This window comes from Lampris incognitus, chromosome 11 (genome assembly GCF_029633865.1).
Source record: "Lampris incognitus isolate fLamInc1 chromosome 11, fLamInc1.hap2, whole genome shotgun sequence".
Classification (NCBI taxonomy): domain Eukaryota; kingdom Metazoa; phylum Chordata; class Actinopteri; order Lampriformes; family Lampridae; genus Lampris; species Lampris incognitus.
The window spans coordinates 34,837,131-34,862,004 of record NC_079221.1 but is presented as its reverse complement, the minus strand read 5'-3'; the positions used below and the strand labels follow the sequence as shown (position 1 = coordinate 34,862,004).

Below are 24,874 nucleotides of genomic sequence, written 5' to 3'. Positions count from 1 at the left end.
CACACACACACACACACACACACACACACACACACACGCACAAGCCACCGTCTCTGTTCAGTCTCCAGTCCCTACAGGAGAGTCCTCCATTAGCGCTGTTGGACAGAGACACTATATGCAGTCCAGACTGGTCACTGGATGGCTGCCTATCACAAGGGACAGATTACATGACACTTGCTGAGACAGCTGAGTGAGGTTGGTGTGTGTGTGTGAATGTGTTTGGTTGTGTGTTTCATGTATCTGATCAAAACCAAGCGATGGGTTGAAATCGGCTCAACCCCCTATCTCTTCTCTCAGATCTCCTCAAGCGAGCCGAGTAGAGGGAGGCGCAGAAATGGAGAGAGCCAGTAAAAATAGAGAAGCTACTCCCTGCATCAGAGCAGAGGCCGACGATGGCCAAATTCGCAAGGCCAGCTCTGCTCTCTGGCTTCAATGGCCCACATTTTTCCTCCTCTCTCTAGCCCTTTAATCCTCGGCTACCACCATGGGCCCCATTTATCCAAAGTGAGCAAATGGCACTAATCTTCCCTTACTGCTTCTTCTACGCTTCTCCCTTTGCACTTTTCCCCCTGCACCCTTTCAAAATACAAGCGTATGAAAAGAAAAAGCAACATTTCCTCATCACCAATGCATCCATCCCTCCATCCATTTCCGAACCGCTTATGCATCCAATGAGCGACAAAATATCTCAGAGTAGAAAAACAATTTAAAAAAAACTCAACAGCCACATTTCAACAATGCTGAGATTTGCCCCTTGAGAGACAAAGGACTGAATCTTAGTGCTATCATGACAGTCCATCTCTGCCCTTTTTATCCACCTCACTCAATCTTGCCTTTGGAAGAGAAGATGACTGAAGCCGACAGTAAACAGAGAGAGGATGAGCTCATTTCCAAACACAGTACCACGTTATGGTTTGTTAATTCATCTTGAAGGGGGGAGGATGAGATTTCTCAAATGCCCGTTAAATAACCTAAACAGATGGCGAGAAGAAGGCAAATCAAACCTTCATCACTGAGCTTACAGATTCTCCTCTGAAGCAAAACATCTGTCACCATCTCGCCAAGTCTCAAAGACAGGACAGAGCGCGCAAATAAGGGGCCGGTCTAGAGCTGACATGGAAGTTACTGTATGTTGAATGTGAGGTAGGTAGATGATGCTAACTCTACTCTTAAGGTGAGCGAGACATAATTGTACCTGACGCAAATTTAATAAAGGGGTTAGATTGCAATTACTTTCTACATCTGTGACTAAAATGGTTCAAGGACACGTCAAGCTACGCATACTAAATTACGTAATGAGAGCACAATTTCAACAAAGGTGTAAGACGAGGCTTGTCTTTCACGACTCAGTGTGTGTGTGTGTGTGTGTCTGTGTGTGTGTGTGTGTGTGTGTGTGTGTGTGTGTGTGTGTACCTGAGAAGTCTACAGATGCTGCTCCTGTAGCTCAGTCTCTGGCTTGCGGCGGCTACGCTGGGAGGCATCGGGGGCCGCGAAGGGAAGTAGAGAAGGACTGCAGCAAAAAGCACGGCAATTGCACCAAACTCTGCCAGATCACAGTGACATGGAAACACAAGAGAGATATGTAGGTTATATTTGTAGTATCCAAAAAAAAAAGAGAATAATAATTTCCATGGGCAGTTTTTATTGGACCAGAGAGTCAGTGCTGTTTTCCACTTACTTTATTGTGCACATGTTCATATACAGAGGTAGACACATAGACAATAGAAAACAAAAACAAAATGAAGGCAAAAAAAAAAAAGATTACATTTTACAATACCAGTTTGTGTTATATGCAGCATATTCATTATTCAACCCCCACTTATCCTTACTCAGGGTCGCAGGGATGCTGGAGCCTATCCCTGCAGTCATTGGATGGCAGGCGGGGAGACACCCTGGACAGGCCGCCAGGCCATCACAGGGTGTGCACGCGCACACACACACACCCCTAGAGACAATTTAGTATGGCCAATTCACCTGACCTACATGTCTTTGGACTGTGGGAGGAAACCAGAGCCCCCGGAGGAAACCCACGCAGGCATGAGGAGAACATGCAAACTCCACACAGAGGACAACCCGGGACGATTCCCCTAAGGTTGGACTACCCCTGTGCTCGAACCCAGGACCTTCTTGCTGTGAGGCGACCGCGCTAACCACTGCGCCACCATGCAGCATATTCTATTCACTTAATAACTTAAAGGTCTTAATAGCTTTTTTGTTTTTAACATTAGATAAAATAGTGTTATATTGTTTAAATTCATTAATAAAGTGCAGTAAAGTTGGCTTGTTCCTGACCACTGTTTCTTATGAATATGGAATTTTCCAAAAAGAATCAATAGTTGTATGATACAGAGCATGTCATTTTCAATCTTGTCTTGACTAAAATATAGCATTACATTCAACATATATTTCAACATTCATCTTAAATTTCCTTTTAGAAAGTTGGCTATGTACATCAATCCAGAATATTCTTATACAGAAATCACACTTATAATCAATATCCAGTTTGAGTCTTTCTAACATGTTTTACCGGATAAATTCTATGTAATATCTTAAAACACACTTCCTTAAATGTGTTATTAATACAGTATTTATCACAAGTTTTCCACACAATTGAGTGTGTTCCTAATATATTTGTTAGAGCACTTCTCTTTCAATATATTAGTTTCACCGATATAAATATTTTCCATACAATCTTCAAAAATTAAAAGGTAGGTTTACTGCACCAGAGTTTCGTGTGAGCGAAAGGACACTCTCTGGTATAGCATCGAAAACAACAGCATACTTCGTTGGTTTTATACATATTTTGAATTAATCAAGAAATTCTTTATAAGATAAATAACCATTTTGATTAAGCAATTAGCCAACTGTCAGTATTCCATTATCAAACCATGTGTGACAGAAAATAGTCCTATTTTTATATCGGATATTATTGTTCTATATGAAGTACCTTGAGGCAAAAAGTTCTGTCTGTAAGCTAATAACAAGCCGTCAGTGCTCGCTGATGAAAATATGCCGGCTTAATGGGGATTTTATCAACAGAGAAATCACATTTTAGTAGGCATTTCATACCACCAACTGGATCAAACAGGTAATTGGGGGAAAATATTCCAAATACTATCCTTTTTTTTAAAAGTATACAATAATCAGCCTAATCGTAAATGAATTATTAAGAGAGCTAAAATCTTGAATTTCCAGACCGCCCTGGTCTTTGGTGTTACAAATCACTTCTTTTTTTAGTCTGTCTCTCATTAGCAAGTGATTAAATTTCTTCTTAATTTTTTCAACAATTGGTTTTAATTCCAAATTACTCCTTTGTTGTTCATCTTTGCATATAGTTACTCCTAGGTATGTAACAATATCTTCAACAGGGAGTCCATGTATATTTGTCAATCACATTCCTTAAGTGAAAATAGGACCGATTCAGTAATATCAATTTTTAAACCTGAGACCACACTAAATTCTTCAATACATGTAACTACTTTTTCTTTGTGATTTTTTTTACCCTCCTTTTTCTCCCCAGTTGTATCCAGCCAATTACCTCACTCTTTCCGAGTCATCCCAGCCGTTGCTCCACCCCCTCTGTCGAGCTGCAGACTACCACATGCTTCCTCCAATACATGTGGAGTCACCAGCCGCTTCTTTTCACCTGACAGTGAGGTGTTTCACCAGGGGGACGTAGTGCATGGGAGGATCGCGCAATTCCCCCAGTCCCCCCTTCCCCCTGAACAGGCGACCTGACCGACCAGAGAAGGCGCTAGTGTAGCGACCAGGACACAAACCCACATCTGGCTTCTCATCTGCAGACATGGCCAATTGTGTATGTAGGAAAGCCTGACCAAGCCGGAGGTAACACGGGGATTCGAACAGGCGATCCTGTGTTGATAGGCAACGGAATAGATCACTACGCTACCCAGATGCCCTCAGTTGACTTAATTTTAATTCTTTCCCTAATACTGCAATGCCCAAGAATTTATTCTTCTTAATGTGCATTGCCATTATTTGTGTTACTAACAAAAATAAAAAGGGTGAGATCAGTCGTCCTTAACCCCTCGACCGATGTTAAATCTTTGAGCAGTTCCATGACATAGCTTCACTGAGCTGTTATCACCAGTATATAAGGTCTGCATTGCTTTTAGAAAAAAAATTGATGGAAAAAAAAACAAACTTCAAAAATATAGGCATGTTTGACTGTATTGAAAGCCTTGTAGAAATAGATAAATAAAATTAAACTATCATCAGGGATGAGGTAACTATAACCAATCTAATCTAGTACTAGTCTTACATTATTACTGATACGTCTCCCCTGCCTGCATGAATCCAGATTGTTCTTCATCATTTATCTTGTGTAGTCCTTTTATTAAGTCTTTTTGCAAAGTGTGAACCTTTGGCATCATTATTTAATAAACTAATTGGTCTCCAGTTTATCTAAATATAGTTTATCTTTATTGGGGTTTGGAATAAGTGTAATTACTCCTTGTTTTAATGATGCTGGGAGTTCACTAGTTTCAACTGATTCTTGAACCACTGCAAGCAGAAAAGGAGCTAGCTCTGTACTGGATGGTTTATAAAACTTCCCCGTTAACCCATCATTGCCTGGTGAATTGTTATCTTTAAGGTTTCTTATACAATCAGTTATTTCAAGTAAGCTAAACACATCATCACATATCTCCTTGAAATCCTTGTCAACTTTCTGGAAAGTGTGCTGTAATTTCCCCAAGAAATTATCTATATCAGGTTCTTTATTAGCTGATGAATATAGGTTTTCATAGAACTGGGCTACATAGAAAGATAATTCTAATGGCTTTTCCAAATGAAAGAAATAATTAGCATTTTTGCCCCTTCTTCAATCCATTTACGTCTTGACCTAACAAATGCTCTCCTGGCCTTTACCTCATATACTATGTTAGCTAATTGATTTTGCAGTGCTGATAGTCAAAGTAAATTCTGATTAGACAAACCCCATTTTTTGTTGGGGTTTTTTGTTGTCAGATTAGTAATTTCTGTAATAACATTGGTTTCTTTTTCCTGTTTGTGTGTGGTTAATCTCACCTACTAAAATAATCCACTACCTAAATTATCTGTATCATGTCTCAATATTTGCCCTCCAAACTTGCCATTTAAAATTGCGACCCCTAATGATCGATTAGTACCAAAAGAGAACCAAACATCACTTCCCCATTGGTTTTTCCAAAATAAAGCATCTCCTGAACAAGCACGGTTTTCCTTAATAAAACAAAAATCAGCACCTTTCCTTTGGCAGTAAAGAAATAAAGCCTTTCTTTTTAGTCGATCCCTAATACCCTGACATTAATTAAAAACACTGAAACAGACATGAAAAAAACACTAAGTAACACAGTGTTTGCTTACTGTTAATACTGTAAGTATTAGCAGTAAGCAAGTAACTCTATGAGTTTCTCAAATAAAACAAATTCTGAAACAGCTGCATATTGCCAATATAAACTAAGTCAGCAAAGTTTACTAGTACTGAAAAAACTAATCCCTTTACTCCAGTAAAACAAAAACACGGGAGCTATACAACGATGTCATGGAGTAGATTGACACCAATGGCTGCAAACCGCAAGTACAACCAATACTGGAAAAATGTAGATAATTATGAGTAATAATAAATGAGGGTGGTTCATCAGCTCACTTGAATTTTATCATACCAATGTATAAGAAAAACAGTCAAGTTTAGTCTACTTTGAAATTCAAAGAAATAGTAATTTTTCAAATGACAACTGAATCCTTTAAAAGGAGAACCATTTAACCATTTAACTTTTTGAACTGAACAACTTGAAGAGGTTAAGTAAAAAAAAAGAAAGAAAGAAAAAATAAATATTGTGCCTAATCACTAGATTGCAAGTGCATCAGATCACCTAAAGCTAAAATATAGTCGGCATCATTTGTCATTTAAATCCAGTAAAAAAAAATTGCACAACTGTGTAAATTAAACTTGTGGCTATCAGTCCTCAAAACAAAACAAAAAAGTTTCCATATGAGATTATTCTACTGATACTTATACAGCTCACTGCCATCAGTGAAGTCCTCACCATTCCATTTCACACTTTTAGTTCTTTGCCATCAATAAAGGCTCTTGCTCCGCTAAGTATGCCTTCTCTCCCTCCTCCCTTGCCTTCTCCATCGCTGGCCAGAGCTGACTCTGTGCATCCTTGTCAAATGTTAGATCCTCCTAGAAGCACAAACCATTTCTCAGATGTTCTCTCGCTTTCACGTGCCTCCATGTCAGATCCCTCGACGTTCGAGAGATAAATCTTACGATCACTGGCTGTGGCTTTACATTGTTTTCCTCTCCTGAATCGAGTCACCCAAGATGATGTACCACATCCAGCACGCCTGCCACAGTGTTGAGATCAGCACCAGGAACCACCACTTTGCATATCTCCTTCACTCTTGCCTTGATGTTCTCTGCAGAGCAATTGGAAACTCCATTCAGATGAAGACACCATCTGCGGTTGTATCATTCTCCATCATTCACTTTACTCTCCAATTCCACGATCCTTTTCTTCATTCCTTCACTTTGACCTTTCAGACTTTAATTTTCGTTCTTCAGAAATTATATGAATGATATTCTCCTGCACCTCTGCCAGGGAAGATTAATCCACCTTGCTAGCTGCTTGGATGGAATAAGAGTGTCGCTTTTTCATAGGTTGTCCTTTGGATGGCGTGTTTGGGCAAGATTCACATTCGCCCCCATTTTTTGTTTTGCAGAAATACAAGTGAGTCTCACTGATTGTTCCCTTTTCTTTTGTAGGCTCCATTTCCATTTTCTGAACTTCATCTCTAGCCGGCCTGATTATGCTATTCGAGGCAGTTGCTAGTTAGCTAATAGCTAACTGCTGCCAACTAACGTTACAGATAGTATAGGATTCTGGTTACTATAGTGCTGTGACTGATGCTAGCCTCTTTTTTCCAAAGTTTTCTTGTCAGGGAATTGAGCACAGAAAGTAAGCTAACTTGTTTTCAAAACATAACAACAAACAAACATGTTTATTTGGCACAACTATATTTGTTTCTCTTTCAATGTTGTATCTCTTTCAGCGTTGTATTCGGTAAATTGTGTAAACATGACATCCATTGCACATTGTCGATCTTGGGAGAGAGATCCCTGCTCTGTTGCTCTCCCTGAGGTTTCTTCCTATTTTTCTCCATTAAAGGGTTTAAAAAAAATAGGGAGTTGTTCCTTATCCGATGCGAGGGTCTAAGGACAGGATGTTGTGTTGCTGTAAAGCTCCCTAAGGCAAATTTGTAATTTGTGATATTGGGCTATACAAATAAAACTGACTTGACTTGACCTAAATCTGAATCTTGTGGGGTGCAACCACGACCACGTGGTTGTAACCATTGCCAGTTTGAATCCAGCTGGCGACCTTTGTGGCATGTCTTACCACCCCCCCCCCATTTCCTGTCTGCCTCCACTATCACTATCTAATAAAGGTATTTAAAAAAGACAGAAAATATGAATCTTGTCAAAAAACCCAAAATCAGTCCTCATCTAGAAGGGGCCCAGCCACTCATGCCGCCATCTTGGCGCCCCCTCACCGAGACAGTCAGTTTGACATTTTGAAAAAGGTCACTCTGACATCTAAAACTAGAATTGTCTGTCACATCCTCATTCTGGAATTAATAGAACAGACCAAAATACATGCCAACCAAACACACCAGCATGTCAATAGCAAACCCAATGGCCTACCCATAGACTGGGTTCCATAATGCACACAGAACTGGCAAAGAAGCAGAGAGGACGAAAATATTCTGTCTGCCTCCCAAACCACACTTGAAATCTCCTGGCGAAACTCACTTGGAATGGCACAACATTACTTGGTATGGGATCCCGACCTGTGTCCCTAAGCAACTGTCCATCTGTCCCCGCCATAAAACACTGTCTGACGACGCAACAACTGCACACTCTTTGGCAGAGTTGTATGCCAGCACGTATTGGTTTTGCAGTCCCACACACCCAACTCCCCCATCCCCCTCGATCCACCTCACCAGCCATATCAACCTTTACATTTTGGCAAAGCTGCTGATTGGTACCTTGTCTCAGGTGCAGAACTTTATCCACTTTGGAATCAAGAAATAAATATCCATCCTTCCATCCATTCATTATCCAAACCGCTTATCCTGCTCTCAGGGTCGCGGGATGCTGGAGCCTATCCCAGCAGTCACTGGGCGACAGGCGGGGAGACACCCTAGACAGGCCGCCATAACGCTGATCAATTTCAACTCCTATAAATGTCTCCCACCTCTGTTTAATTTATTTTTCAATACTCTCAACAGCATTCAGTTCACAAAATTTGTCTGCTTTGTCCTTTAAATCTTAATAGGACTACAACCTAAAGTTACACAAAAGCCAAAGCCTCAAGCTATAACAAGTGGAAGATTCCCTTTTTTCTGGCCTTGCTTTTTAATTTTCTGAATCAGTTAAGCAGAACAGTCCCTGCAATCTATTTCATTTTTCAGAACGGCATGTAATGATGATTATCTGTTGGCTTTTTTTTTTTGGTGTTTGTGCAGAACTTTTGTGCGATCCCCTTCACCTGATTGTATTTGTGTCTCACAACAGGGCTGACATAATGCAAAACTGATGTGCTATCGATCACCGCTGCCCTGAGAGGTGTAAATACCTGCATACATAACCAGCTGGATCCTGTCTCGGATGTAGCTGTCAGAGAATGTCGCTTCCTTGTTCACCACCTCGGTGTCGTTGGGGGCGGGGACAACCAGGGGACCCACCACAAACGAAGTGGCGGCACCCAGGTAGCTGATGAGCGAGGCCACGGCGGTGGCGGTGGCCCTCTGGTCGGGGGCGAACCAGGTGGTGGAAAGCAGAGGGCCTGCGCTCATTATGGTTGGGCCGGCTAAACCGTTCAGGAGCTGGCCGCCGTGTATCAACCTGCAGCGGATACAAGAGAAAAACGTTTTTAAAGTCATAACACATCTGCAAGGAAAATGGTTTATTTTAATAATGCAGGCAGAGCGATTAACAATTAGTAATACATTGATAAGGGGAGGCATAAAAAAATGGTGCTTGGACGTGTGAAAAACAAACTTGTCACTCAAACTCTCAGTCCAAGTTGCAGTGTCACAGGCACTCATCCGGACAGGCTTGTGCTAGACAGATTTACTCTGAAATGTTCTCCTGGTGTCGCAGGATTGTGCCACCCAAACCCCCACCGCAACCACCCGCCCCCTCAGAACTGTCTGGCTGAGGCAGCCAGCCACCAGGGACAGCGCCTGACTGATTGATTGTCTTTTAGCTCGGTGAAGACAATGTTCATGCGGAGCCATCTGAAAATGGCTCAACAGGGAGAGTGAGAGGAACGGAAAGAGGGAGAGAATGATGAGGGAGTAAATTGCGCAGAGTATGAGCATTTGTGGGTGGAAAGCCAACTCTGAGTTCACTACATTCACAACATTCTGAATTTGCATACCAAGTACAGTACATTTAATAGTCTATGCTGATTGTTATTGTTCTCTGATAAAGCTGAGCTGAAACTTTAAGGAAGGACATGACACTGATGAGCTGCAAAATGCTTATTACGACTTGCTGCCATACATTCGAAGTAAGCAAAGAAATGTGTATTTGTATATGAGTTGGGCCCCTCCAGCTACGGTTATTTCAAGCTATCACAGCGACCATCAGGGAAAAGTCACCTAGCTGATGTCAACAACTAGGTAATGCCAAAATGAACCGCTGCCTTTGCCATAACACAGAAAACATCTAAAAAATGTACCACCTCTGTACTTTTCGGTGTGCTGACACTTTTTATGCCCTCTGGCCACGTCTAATTTTGCTGTCCACTGCCTCTGGGGCTTACAGAAAGACGCCGGTGGCAGAAGACAAAGGGCGATTGTCAGTGACAGGGCAGATAGATGACAGAATTATACCTTGGCCCCTATATCTCCTTTCCTTTCCCCTATATCTCAGACCCGTTACCATCCTTTTTGTAACACCGACATCCCTCACAACACCTGATGCTCTCACATTCCTTGCACTGCTCACTCAGTCTTATGCATGTATTGTTGTACAGGACTCCTATGTGTCTTAGCTGATGAAACCGTCACCTTTCCATGAATGCTTCGATTACAAATAAGTAAAACTTTCATGACCAGGGGGTTACGTCATAATTAATTATGATCCATCACTGTGACAGACAGGATTGTAGAAGCTATATGTCATCATCCATTTTTACCCCTATCCCTTTTCATGATTACTGATATTAGCTGTACATTGCATTGGATTTGTGTATGTCCATCCATTATCCAAACCACGTATCCTGCTCAGGGTCATGGGGATGCTGTAGCCTAGCCCAGCAGTCATCCCAGAGACACCCTGGACAGGCCGCCAGACCATCACAGGGCCCGCCCACCCCCCCACACCACACACACGACCCACGTCTTTGGACTGTGGGAGTAAACCGGAACCTGCGGAGGAAACCCACGCAGACACGGGGAGAACATGCAAACTCCACTCAGAGGACGACCCGGGACGACCCCCAAGGTTGGACTACCCCGGGGCTCGAACCCAGGACCTTCTTGCTGTGAGGCGACCGCACTAACCACTGCGCCACCGTGCCGCCCGGATTTGTGTATGTGTGGGTTATAATTCTTAATGCCAACACGACAATCGGCCTTACTACGGTTTAGCTTGACAAAAATTTTCAGTTATGGAAAGATTAAGAAAATGGGAATTTATTCATACTGGAAACACATTTGCGTCCATTGGCAATATTGAGTGCTTTTTAAAATGCTTGAAACCTAATTTACACATACAGCAAAATACCTGTCGACCATATAGACTACAGAACGCCTGGGCAAAGATGGTTACTTGTATAAACTTGTGAACCGTGAATATAAATTTCACCATGCAATATTCACTCTGCTTCAGTGTATCCATACTGTAATTGACAGGAATATTAGTCAGTTTTCTAAAAAAGTCAACAAAGCCGATTCCTTATGATGATTCAGTCAAAATGATGGATGGCATTTGAACGCCATGACCAATGCCAGTCAGCAGCTAGAAGAAAGCCACTTTATTCTGTCATTGTATTCTTACAACGAATTTATTCTCTGCATTTAATCCATCTTATTGTATAGGAGCAGTGGGCAGCTGCAGCACCTGGGGACCAACTCCAGTTCTTCTTTCCATTGCCTTGCTCAGGGGCACAGGTAGGAGTATTAACCCTAACACACACACACACACACACACACACATATATATTTTTTTACTTTCCAAGAATTTCTATGAAAACAGGAAACCTGCCTATTACACTCCTGTTTATTTTCCTGCCCCACCCACCCCCACCCCGCCTACCACAAATCACACACCACACACACGTACACACACACACACATACACACATGCGCGCACACACGCACAAGTGCAAATTCCATAATTGAAAACCACACTGATTAGGATCTCATCTGATAATGATGAAATGATCCACGGCAGCAGTAGAACCAGACATCCTCCTGCCACACCTGCCTCACTGTGTTTTCAGTTTTCTTGTTAGACACAAGGATTATCACAAGGATTATCACAAATCCGGCATTCAACATACTGGGTTGACCACATAATGATTTCTAAAAACAGCAGAAGGATTGCAATGATTTGTCCTACGACTTAGTTCCAGAGGCTTTGCCATAATATCTGCAGATCTGCATGATATCTGCATCCTCACACCCTCTTATCAAATGTGACCTCGGGATAGATGCAACCAAAAAAAAAGTAACCCAGCAATCCCAGTGAAAAGAAAATTGGCCAAAAATGCAAAGGTGATGAGGAAATGCTAAGCAAAGACTGTTTTAAAGGCAGGATGAATCGACTCATTGGAGGTCACTGGGACGGGAAAAACAGAGAAGGGGATCAGTTTGTTCAGCAAGAGATGATTAACTTAATTGTTATTGATGAACCCCATCCAAATGGCTCTGAACGAGAATGAGACAAAGAAGCCAGCAGCGGAGCGAGATTATCCCACTGCTTCAGCTTTTCGCTGGGCTGCGTCTCAACCGACAGCCTGCCAAGGCTGCCTGACACAATTCTGCCATCGCATAAAGTCCACTCCAATTGTGTTCAGGAAATGGCAACACAGCAATCACCAAGGCAATATGGTGGCCCGCCTTGGGCTCAACAATGTACTATCAGCTTTCCAATGAGACAGTCAGGGCATCTGAGATTGTGATAAACACTTGCTAATCAACACACGGCTGCTCTGAATTTAGATGAGACAGAGAGAGAGACAGAGAACCAGAGAGATAGAGAGAATGGGAGGGAGAAAATGAGAGTATGAATTGGTGTCCGGAGGATCCAGAGCAATCCGGGTGCTCCGGTTTTCTTCCACAGTCCAAAAACATGTAGGTCAGGTGAATTCGCCATACTAAATTGTCCCTAGGTGTGAATCTGTGTGTGTGTGTGTGTGGGGGGGGGGCCTGGCGGCCTGTCCAGGTTGTCTCCCCGCCTGCCGCCCAATGACTGCTGGGATAGGCGGATGGATGGGTGGAATTTGTGTAGAAAGAGGGAAAGTTATGCCCTAATCATACCTGGGGTCAAATCAGTGTCCAGCAAACCAACAGTCTTTCCTCTCTCACCCACCACTTCCCTTAACATGACCCCAGCCAGCTCAGATGTCTCGGACCTAATCCGAGACTTCCCTAGTTATAAATTAAGGGTGCCTTCAAACCCTCTGAGTTCACACCTCCCTTTGATTTCCAATAAATGAACTTGAAACTCAAAGTAAACACGTGGATTTTTCTCTCAAGAGGATATCAGAAGAACAGGTAAGGGAAAAAAGGATAGCACGTCAAACATGAAACGGCTGCCAGAACAAACACTGGTCTGCAGGGGGGCTTGTCAGAGAAGCCTCCCTCTGGATGTAAACCTGGCTAACTGCAGCCACTCTTCTGCTGTGTCGGGAAGAAGGCAAATCAAAGACTGTGCCGCATATCTTTTACAATGCCCTTGAACTTCATGCAAATCCAAAAACTGTGCCACCAACTTCACTAGTTAGTTTGGGCCCCAATCTCGCCCATCTAGGGTAATCCAAGTCAACATCTGTGTTCCTATTATGAATATATATATATTTAAAAAAATTACATCAGTGAGGGCCAGTACATACACATGCATTCAGCAGCACAGGACAAACAAAAAAACCCCAAAAACCAAAGTTTTCATTATCTTACAGTAGGAACTCAGGAGGAGGATGCGGTACCCTAACTAACACAAAGACTGACACCTACTGGTGATTCAGGGAGCCACTTTATTTACAGTGGTAAAGGCATGATTTGTGTGGGTCCTTCACTTTGACATACCAACCCGTCACACTAACTTATTTTATCTATAAATAATGTACTGTTGCTTTAAATAACATCATTTGATCCTTTGGCGCAGCCAAGAACAAAAGCAGGCAAGTTCTGACATTCTTTTACATTGTTAATTTGTTGTTTTTTCATGTTAGATGGGGTCCGTCAAGCTCAACCCAACCACCCCGTCACGCAAAATAGATAGGGTTAACTGTTTTTTATTAAAATTTTCACACTATTAATGCAAAGGAAATGATATTTCAAATTGAATGCTTGAATGCTAGGTCAAGAACTTGACCACAAGGAGAGCTGCGGCCATTTTAGGATGAAATTTACCACCCCGTCACGTTTTATTGTGATGGGGTGGTAAGGGAAGCTGGTGACCAACGGCCGCAACAGTCCCGATGCCCATGAGCTGTATAAGGCCCTCAGAGAAATATCTACAACTGTTAAGTTGTTTTATGTAGCAAGCGAAGCAGTGGAGCAGGCAATGGAAAGGATGCCAGGCCGAATTCCCCCAGTGCCATCCACAATGAAAACCCACCAAGTGGTCACATTCACTCCAGGAGAGATCGTTTACCAGGAAGTCAGTTGCATGTGCTCCACGCAAAAGCAGCTGAGATGTCAGTGCTTCACCACACAGCACTTCACTTTTAACAGGACAGCCCAAAAGGTGCTGACAGAAGCAGCCAAAGAGATGCTGACAGAAGCTATTGCTTGGGAAAGTGGAGATCTCATTGGGAAGTGGTGTGTGCTTAAATACGACAATGACCTTTATCTAGGGATCATCTTGAATAGATGAAGCACATGCCCAAGTCAAATGCATGCACCACGCTGGTGCCAACAGGTTCTTCTGGCCTGCAAGAGATGACATCCTGTGGTACCTCTTTGATCAGGTGCTCGAAATCATTCAAGCACCACAGCCTGTGACATCCCGTCACATGGAAATCCAGAGGGATGTATGGAAGCGACTCTACCAGTCACTGTCATAATGCTCTTGAAGCTTTTGAGGATGTCAGAGTTCCCACTCTGTTTAGGAAATAATTTTCCAGGACATTCTCAATCATATTTTATCGTCACATAGGATGGAGGATTAATTTTGCAATCTCCTTAGGACAAGGAATGTCTGATGGAATGCTCCTCTGGGAGAAGATCTTTTGGAAAATATGTTTAAACTTCTCATTTCTAGTGACAAATGTCTTCAGTTTTTCATGGCCATAACCAGTTTGACATTACATTTCCGTTTTTAAATGTTTTAAATGCCCCTCCTTCCCTCCCCCGTTTTTTAAAGTTTTCAAGGCAAAGTTTCTTCTTCTTTCTTTTTTTTTTTGCCTATTTGAACCGTTGTTCATGTTTCATAATCAGTATTGGTCATTAAGAGTACCTTAATGAAAATGAAATGCTCTTTTAATCAAATTTTAAATGTTTTAAATGTTGCATATTTGAAATACTGATGCTTTTATTCACATTTTGAATGGTCAGTATTTGTTTAGTTTAATACAAACATATATTTGTAGCATGCTGTTGTATTAATAAAGCCTAATTTTGATATATATTTTGGATCTTGTATCATTAACTCATGCCTACATTTACAGTATATCCAGAATTAACAAACGTTTCTAATGTTGGATGAAGACTAAAACCAACAGATCACAGTGAGACAGTTTGTCCGCACCACCCCGTCACAGTGAACCACTACGTCACATCAGTTACCACCCCGTCACAGGGTCATTTTGTAAAAAATAATGAAAAGGGAGTGAAAAAAAATCGGTAAATTAATGTTGAATAACATTCTTGTTTTGTGGCCTAATCAAATAAATGTAACTTTTATTTGAAATGTTAAAGTGAATTAGTATTTTTTGTACAAACAACGAGGCCATTGACATGTCGAATTCATATTTGAAGATAAGAATCTAAAAATGAAAGAAATAATGAAATTACACACTTCATAGTGATGGTTTCCAAAAAAAGGACATTTTACTAGTAGGGAAACATTAGATTTTTAACATTTATTTAAGGCCTACTACTACTCAAATCTCTCTCTCTCGCTCTCTCTCTCACACACACACGCACACACACACACAGTCATTGAGGGCTGCGTGTGAAAGATTTTATGTAAATCAACACAAATCCTTCTGATTTCACCAATTAGTATATTTTCTTTCTTTCTTTCTTTCTTTTTTTAACCCCCCCCCCTTTTTCTCCCCAATTGCATCAGGCCAATTACCCCACTCTCCCGAGCCGTCCCGGTCTCTGCTCAACCTCCTCTGCCGATCCGAGGAGGGACGCAGACTACCACATGCCTCCTCCGAAACAAGTGGAGTCACCAGCTGCTTCTTTTCACCTGACAGTGAGGAGTTTCGCCAGGGGGACGTAGCGCGTGGGAGGATCACGCTATTCCGCTCAGTCCCCCCCCCCCCAGAACAGGCGCCTCGACTGACCAGAGGAGGCGCTAGTGCAGCGCCCAGGACACATACCCACACCCGGCATCCCACCCGCAGACAACGCCAATAGCCTGGGTGCGTAAGATGGTGTCGTTCGACTTCTGACATACGAGTACTTGCACAAGAACTTCCGGTCTGGTGTGTTGAGAGAAGAGATGGCTTTGTTTTACAGTCGCTGTTTGCAGGACTTCCCTAAAATCATGGTCAACGATGTACATCGCATCATGAGTGCTTCCTTGGTTGCTCAGACGAGCAAAAAAGAAAAGGGTTTTAAGATGTATATTTCGAGCTACATCGACAACTACAGGGGTGAGTAACGGCATCATTAGAACTATGCTAGTGCTAGCTAGCTAACTAACATTAGCTGGAGGCCTTGCAACGAATGTTACCTTGCTACTTTGTTTTTATTAGTCAGCAAATGTTGCTAACTTACATCTACATTCAGAATCACAAAATCAGTAATGTTAACATTCTTGACTAATGTAAATCTGTCTCTTTTTCAGTATCAAACAAAGATAAAAGTACAGGAGCCTGGGTGCAGGTTTGGAGTACTCATTCCATGCAAAGAGTGTGGGGACAGCTCCTTTCTTGAGCCTCCAGTAAATGCATCCCTCTGAATCGTCGCTAGCCACTTAGCTCTTTCCTCGCAGTTACTAGGGAATGAAGGGAAACTTAAAAGAGAATTATAGCGCGCCGAATTTGCACACTGTGGCACACAACAGTGCTTAGTGGAGCCTGATTCACGGCGTTGATACTTGAATGCCCCTTTTTGCCTTGTTTGATTCATTAATTTTTCGGACGAAATTAAGATTTCGAATGGATGAGTTGGCAGCTAACTAATGATTCAGTAGGACGTAAGCACCCGGTTGCACTGGAAGTTCTTATGCAAACAGACACACCCGGAAGTTCCGCAGCGCGACATTAATGCACCAAGCCTATTTGTGACTGTAGGAAGCCTGACCAAGCCGGAGGTAACGCGGGGATTCGAATCGACGATCCCCGTGTTGGTAGGCAGTGGAATAGACTGCTACGCTAACTGGACTCTGGGTGCCTGGTCGGCCGGGCCAGGCACCCGACGCCCAGTATATTTTCAAGGAGAGAAGGCGAGAACTAATATTTGATGTTTATGTTGTGTTTTTCAAACTAGTGTCTCAGTATGTCATCCAGTTCCCAGTAAGAGAACTGTAGTACAGAACTGCATGGTGGCTCCCGCTTTTTGCCCTCATCTAGTGCCCTCATCTGGTGGCTTCTCAATAAAACTACCTGGAGCTGGCTGCGCTCATTAGCTAGACTAGCGCTTGGCACAGACGATACTGACCTCACTGCAGGGCTATGCAAGAGCCTTCGAGGATGCAAGACCTCCTGGCTTTTGGACTCCACCGATACTTGAGCGAGCCCTGAACCCTGGATGTGGGTTTGTTAATGTGATGGCTGGGCAAAACCGCAGCCTAGCAAGGAGATGGACCAAATAAACTGCTAGAAGGTGCAAAGCAGATGAGGCTTTTTTTTTCCTTCATTTTTTTTGTTTTGTTTTTATCTACTTTCATAAAAGCCCCTGTTAATGGTCCCCACCACATCCATCAATGATAAAATGAATGCACTTAGGGTACTCTAAAGAGCTATGAATAAGTCATGTTGTAAGGAACTGCTTCTCTTCAATACTCAAATCACGGTATATGGAGCCAAAAGTTACCAGGTGGCATAAAACTGAGGGCTTATGATTTACCAGCCCCATAGTACTGTATCACGTACAATGAACTCCCTTCAACTTTGCAGTTTCTGTAACAATGCATCAATAACCTACTTGGCTATTCTTTGCAGAAACTAAAAGGGATTTAACATCAAATTTAGGCAAAGTTATGAGCTCTATTTTCTAACCACTGAACAGTCTAAACTAAAACAATCATATACTTATAACTAAATGATTTGTCTATATTAACTTGGAGACATTGTGTAGAAATGCTTGGTGTGGGATTTCTTGGTGAAACACAATCCATACAAGAACTTATTTTAACTCCTTGAACCCATTCAGTTATGACGAGGCTCATAAGGGATCTGGACCTGCAGAACTCTGCAGAAATTCTGCAGAATCTGAATGCAAATCATCACCGCTCATTTGAATTTAATATTTTAATGCTTTCTCTGGTGCTACAGGAGAGCGATGAGGCAGTTTATGTGCAACAGCGGCACACACCCACATACCTATGAAGGAAAAAGATCCTTTCTGCAGAATTCCGCAGATTTTAATCAACAACAGGCACAGAAAATGGCCAAAGAAATTGCCACATATTCAGTTTGGGTATATTTAGGGCTGTACCAAATAGTTAATGGCTTAGAAGCTTCATTCATAATGTTGACATTCAAATTAAATGCTGTGCAGCTTTTTTTTCTTTCTTTTTTTGCATGTCTATTCATTGTTTGACAAAACTAACGATTAATATTCATTAAAGAAAGGTGATTTAATTAAAAAAAAGACTTAACGCCTTTAATCCGATGAATCACTTTATTCAAATTGAGGATTTCATTCAAGGATTTTTTGAGGGTTTTTATGATGACATCATAAAATGTAAGCTTCATTCGAAAACCTCAATAGAAGCTTCGAATGTAAAAAAACAAAAACAAAAAAAAACCAAACATTCAGAACAGCCTTAGCTCTATTTATGAATGACCCTTACATCCTTGGCAGCCAAATGGGACTATGCGGGCTAGTCATAACCAATAAAAGGAAATTTAGCCTACTGCCTCACGGGGGCTGAGGATATTTACCAGTTGACGGTCTCTAAAAGGAAATAACAGCATCCTGCTGTTGTGTAATATATCCTTGTCTTTATAAGTGAAAAACATTTTTGCCACCACAATGCCAACACTTGTTCTATGTCCTACGCCAGAGCATATGACCCACAACTGATCATACTATGCACATGAACCACTAAGGTCCAGTGAAAACGATGACTTAGCCTTCCTTTTTTTTCCTTTTTTTTGGATTTTCTCCTCAATTGTACTTTACCCGCTCTTTACCAATTACCCGCTCTTCTGAGCCATCCCGGTCGCTGCTCCACCCCCTCTGCCGATCCAGGGAGGGCTGCAGACTACCACATGCCTCCTCCAATACATGTGGTGTCGCCAGCCGCTTCTTTTATCCTGACAGTGAGGAGTTTCGCCAGGGGGACGTAGCGTGTGGGAGGATCACGCTTATTCCCCCCAGTTCCCCCTCCCCCCAAACGGGCGGCCTGACTAACCAGGGGAGGTGCTATTGCAGCAACCAGTTCACATCTCTGTCTTCCTACCCGCAGACATGGCCAATTGTGTCTGTAGGTACACCCGACCAAGCCAGAGGTAACACAGAGATTCAAACCGACGATCCCCATGTTGGTAGGCAACGGAATAGACTGCAACGCCACCCAGACGCCTGACTTAGCATAATGTCAAATGATAGTGTTCTTGATTCAAGGCTGCCTGAGCTATTTAAAATGCTACATGAGAACTCAAAGGAGGTTGAATCAGTTCGTGGTATCCAGACGAACTGATTCAACCTTGATTTTCTTACCTAGATTATTGAGCATGCATCAAGACATTATATAAGAAACACAAGTTAGAACCATGTGTCGCAAAACCCGAGGGCAATCAAACCAGTGCTAATCTTGATGTACAACACTTTGAAGCCTTGGCTTTATGGGATGTTCAGGGTGTTTCTCTGATCACAATGTGGGCTTTCAAACAGCAAGTTAAATCCTTTCTGCTGGCCTCATTCTCCCTATATTACGTCTGTCCCATTAGGATAGAAAAAGAGCAATTAGCTCAGTTCATAACTTAACTAATTGTAATTTGGAAATATTCAACGTACAAAAATTAGCAAATGAATAGATTTCTTTGCTCAGATTCTTAGAAGAAACAGTTTTTCTCTGTGCATTTGCCCTATACTAACGGTAAGGCTAGATAGAAATTTAACAAATGATTTTAATTTTCCCGCCTAATGGGACAGAAGCAACAGTGAAAATGAGGTTAAGGGACAGAAAAGATTTTACTTCCTCTTCGAAGGCCCAAACTCTATAAAAAGAAACATGCTGAACGTCCCATAAATCCATGGCCTCAAAGTGTTGTGTGGCTCTCTCTGAGGAAACACAATTTCCTTCCTCTATCGAAATCTTCTTATGATGCATCACCTGAGTCCTTGTGGAGCCTAATATGAATTATGAGTCAGATTAGCCGTAGAAAATACGCAATCAGATTACATTTTTTATTCCACTTAATAATTGAAATGACCTCCCACAAAGCATTGCAGTTAATAGGGTAACACTGAGCTAAATAGTTAAATAGGACATTTAAATACTCAGAAAAGCAGAGCCTTTTACATGGTGTTATTCTGCATGGATGTAAAAAGGTGTTGCTTGGTTGTTAAAGGTTTGGCTGTAAAGAAGGATGCAAGGATGATAAATTGCTGTCTGACTGTCCCTCTATCCCGTTGTGTCCTGTTAATAGTTTGATTTTGATGATGGTTTCAAATGGAATAGGATCTTGGCTGAAATTAATGCTGCTGAATCCAATAAAACAAGGTTTTTAAGTTAAAATATGCATTACCTTCAAAAGTTGCAATGCTGAATTCAGCTATATTGTTGTTGGTTCCAATCCTATTCCTTTTACATTTCTAAATGTTTTCATAAATTATGCCTGATATGCCTGACATGTAGGTCAGGTGAACTGGCCATACTGAATTGTCCCTAGGTGTGAATTTGTGTGTGTTGGCCCTGTGATGGCCTGGCGGCCTATCCAGGGTGTCTCCCTGCCTGCCACCCAATGACTGCTGGGATAGGCTCCAGCATCCCCCGTGACCCTGACAGCAGGATAAGCAGTTTGGATAAACACTCAACACACCACACAGGTAAAAATCACACTAACTCAACTCCTCAAGCTGATGTGTGGTGAGCATTCTGCCGCAAAATGGCTGTCGTGCATCACCCAGGTGGGTGCTACACATTGGTGGCGGTTGAAGTGAGTTACCCCCTTCAATGTGAAGTGCTTTGGGTGCCTAGAAAAGCGCTATATAAATTTAAGTTTATTGTTATTGTTAGTATTATTATTAAAATATTGTATTTTATAATTACACAAAAATTATCATTTGTGCAATGTTCAAGAATAAATTATAGCAAATCTCACAAATCTTTGTTCAAGATTAAATGCATGAAACAATACAAACTTTTTAAGTTTGGTCTAACTTCTACAAGTTCAACCAAAAATTGTTGTCTAACCATCCTGGATCCAACCCTGGATTGTGACAGTGAGTTGCAAAGGTTAGTAACATTTTGTATATAAACTGCGGCATAAACAGTTTACCACACTGAGGATCGAGAGTCATTCCGTCTCCTTCTTAAATCACTTTGTCGATACATCAGTGCAGAAAGCCGGGATCCATGGCTTCTCAGGATGTCTGGAGCATGCTAATATCATCTGGCACCAGATACAAGCTGCCAAGAAAGAACGGGGAGACCTGCACGTGGTTTTCTTAGACCTCACCAACGCTTTTGGATTGGTTCCTCACAAGATCCTGTGGACGGCGTTTGATTTTTTCCATGTCCCCAAAAACATCACAGAGTTCGTCAAGACCTATTTTCAGGATCTCCAGTTCTGTGTCACAACACAGAACACCACCACCACCACTTGGCAACATCTGGAAATAGGCATCATGGTGGGCTGCACTATTTCCCCTCTGGCATTCACCATGGCAATGGAGCTTGTCATCCGTGCATCTCGATGGGTGGTGGGAGGCAAAAGGTCCAGGAATGGCCTGCGTCTTCCACCAATCCGGGCGTACGTGGATGATTTGACCACCATAGCAACAACGAAACCATGCACCAGGCGCCTGCTGCAGAAACTCCAGGAGAATATCAAGTGGGCACGAATGGAGTTTAAACCAAGCAAATCCCGCAGCATCTCCATTGTTAAAGGCCAATTAACAGGTGAATGGTTCTACATCAGCGATCAACCATCCCCACAGTCCTGGAGAAGCCTATCAAGAGCCTCGGACAGTGGTACAATGCAGACCTCAAAGACACCCAGCAACTGGAATAACTTCGTCAGGATACAATCAGCGGCCTCAGGCAAATCAACAACACTGCGCTGCCCAGGAAGTTGAAGCTCTGGTGCTTTCAGTTTGGGCTGCAACCCCGACTCATGTGGCTAATAACCATGTACGAGGTCTCACTATCTCATGCCAATCGCTTGGAGATGCTAGTAAACTCGCAGGTGAGGAAGTGGCTCGGACTGTCAAAGTGCCTCAGCAGTGTTGGACTCTATGGCAATGGAGCCCTTGCACTGCCAATTTCCAGCCTGGTTGAGGAATTCAAATGTGCCAAAGTGAGGCTGGACATGTCCCTCACAGAATCCTGAGACCCGGTAGTGAGAGGAGTTGCTTCAACCCTAGCAACAGGGAAGAAATGGACCCCAGCTGCAGCTGTACTGGCGGTGAAATCTGCCTTCCGCCACCGAGAAGTAGTAGGCCATGTTCAACAAGGCAGAGGCGGCCTTGGCCTGGGAACAAAAACACCTACCTGGCAAAAGGCGACTACTACCGAACAGCAAACTATGGTGGTAGAGGAGGTTCGCTGACAAGAAGAAGCAGCCGGATGTTCTAAAGCCATAGGACAAGCCAGACAGGGCCGCTGGATGAGGTGGGAGGGTGTTGAAAAGAGGAAACTCACATGGAGTGAGCTCTGGAGCATGGAATCAAACAGGCTGAGCTTCATCATCAAAGCCACATATGACATCCTGCCCTCTCCCACAAATCTAAATCTCTGGCTTGGAGAGAATCCATCTTGCTCCCTGTGTACAGCCCCAGCAACCCTCAAGCACATCTTGGTTGGCTGCAAGACCAGCCTCACCCAAGACAGATACAGCTGGCGACACAATCAGGTGCTCAGGTGCTTGGCTCGAGCACAACAGGGTTTCCATCAATGCCCAACCCTTCAACAACCAGGAAGGGCCCCGGCATTTTCCAGCTTTCATTTGGGAGGGGGATAAACTGAAGGCCAGCCCTTCACTTCCCGACTTAGGCTCACTAAACTCAGCCAGAGATTGGGAAATGTGGGTGGACTTAGGCCAGAAGCTCATCTTCCCGACAGAGATCGCAATAACCACCTTGCGACCAGACCTAATCCTCTGGTCCAATTCTTGCCAGCTTGATTACATCATCGAGCTGACAGTCCCCTGGGAGGATGCAGTCGATGAAGCGTACAAGCGTAAGAAACTGCGGTACGCCAACCTAGCAGACGAAGCAGAGGACAGAGGCTGGAAGGTGAAGGTGCGCCCTGGGGAGGTGGGTTGTAGGGGCTTTGTTGCCAGCTCCACAGGAGTCAGGGGGCAGGCCCACAGGAGAGTGATCAAGGAGCTAGACGACACTGCAGAGAAGACTAGCCACTGGATTTGGATCAAAAGGAGAGACGCCGTCTGGGCTGCCAGGGTGAACAGCTAACCACAGGACACACACCCAGGACCGATCAACCTGTGCTGGGCCTGCCTCAGTGGAGGGTGTCTTGTGATAAAAGGCCGAAACACCCTGTGATGCTGAGGTACACAACTGACGATGTGTCTTGGTGCTGGCAATGTCACCTTGACAGCCATCTCCAGTTTATTTCCCACCGAAACTGTTGCAGTGCAAATACTAGGGATTTTAACAACCAGTCCTTTATTGAATCGATATTGGTGAAAAATCCTCCAATTCCTACTGGATTCATCTGCTCTGATATATTTCTAAAGCGATGATGGCAATTTGTGTCCTTTCGGAGCAGATCCGGACCCATTTGAAGTATCGTCTATGGATAAATGAATGGGACTTTTGGATCCTGTTTGCCAATTGCTCAGTCCTCAAAATATGTTGAATATGGTAAGCAGAGAAGAAACATGGTGCCATCATTATACGGTTAAAAAAAACTTCACATTTATTTTTCGTATTCGTGCTACAGCCGTGGTGCAGAAGCTGCTTCTGTAGTTGGAGTTGATCTTTTTTATACTCCAAACTTAAACGTCATCTAACTGATGCCCATATGAGGTAATGTGTATTTTACTAATAGTTGTAAGGATGTAAACAGATGCAATAGGGAGTGAAAACCATTATGTATCTTGGGCACGTAGAAAAATTGAGCTTTTCAGCAAACTGCTTTTCAGGCTCATTCTGGTTCACTTTTAAGATGAAATAGGTTTGTCAAAGATGGATGATTCAACTTCCACAACACAGCGCTAACAAAATGCATTTTTTCTAAATACAGCGAGTTATTGTACAAATAATAGCTGCACCATGTTTCATCAATACTTAACCATATTCTGGGCAATAATTCAATATATATATATATATATATATATATATATATAATATATATAGTATATAGATATTCAATATGTATCCATGTTAGATCAGAATGCAAGGTGCCTCTGCTGACTTATAAAATCCTAAATGGGCTTGCCCCATCTTACCTGTCTGATCTCCTTAAACCATACATTCCATCTCGAGCTCTCCGCTCTCAAAATACAGGGCTCCTGTGTGCACCCAAAGTTAAAAAGAAGTCAGCTGGTGGCAGGGCCTTTTCCTATCAGGCTCCGTTGTTGTGGAATAACCTGCCTGCTGCCATCAGACAATCAGAGTCTGCTGAGTCCTTTAAATCCAAACTTAAACTCATCTTTTTGCCTTAGCTTACAATTAGTTGCCTTTAAGTTGAGTGCTTCACAACCTGTACTGCATGGCAGGTCAGTTTCTCAATGAATTTACCAACCACTGTTCTGCCGACGAGATTATAGAGTATAGATTATAACTAATTGATGACTTAATTGATTATGCCTAGTGACTATTGCAAACTGTTCTCTTCTCTCATGTCTTTTCTTTTTCTCCGAATGATGTCTTCTCCTTTCTCTTTTTCTGTGTGTGAATGGTGTCATGTGAGTCTTCCTTGTGTGCACGTGCTGTTGGTTCTCCTCCCAGGTCTCTGTGGTGATGGTGGTCGCCACTTGGACTCTGCCTGCCATTCCCCTCATCACATTTTGTTTTTATAAATCCATATCATTTTTTTTACACGGCGATGCTGGTCGCGTGGCTTGAGTACTGGACTGTTCCGATGCCGTCTGGA

The 24,874-nt window shown here is 42.7% G+C and overlaps 1 protein-coding gene across 1 annotated transcript in view; it reads right to left on the bottom strand.

Moving 5' to 3' along the window:
* The window catches only part of slc49a4 (solute carrier family 49 member 4), a 60,868-nt gene that overhangs the window by 29,600 nt on the left and 6,394 nt on the right, over positions 1 to 24,874 (bottom strand). Inside the window, exons 3-4 of the mRNA XM_056289786.1 lie at positions 8,646 to 8,914; positions 1,414 to 1,543 (exon numbers count right to left, since the gene is read on the bottom strand). Coding sequence (XP_056145761.1) covers positions 1,414 to 1,543; positions 8,646 to 8,914 — 399 coding nt within the window. The remainder of the gene's footprint in view (positions 1 to 1,413; positions 1,544 to 8,645; positions 8,915 to 24,874) is intronic.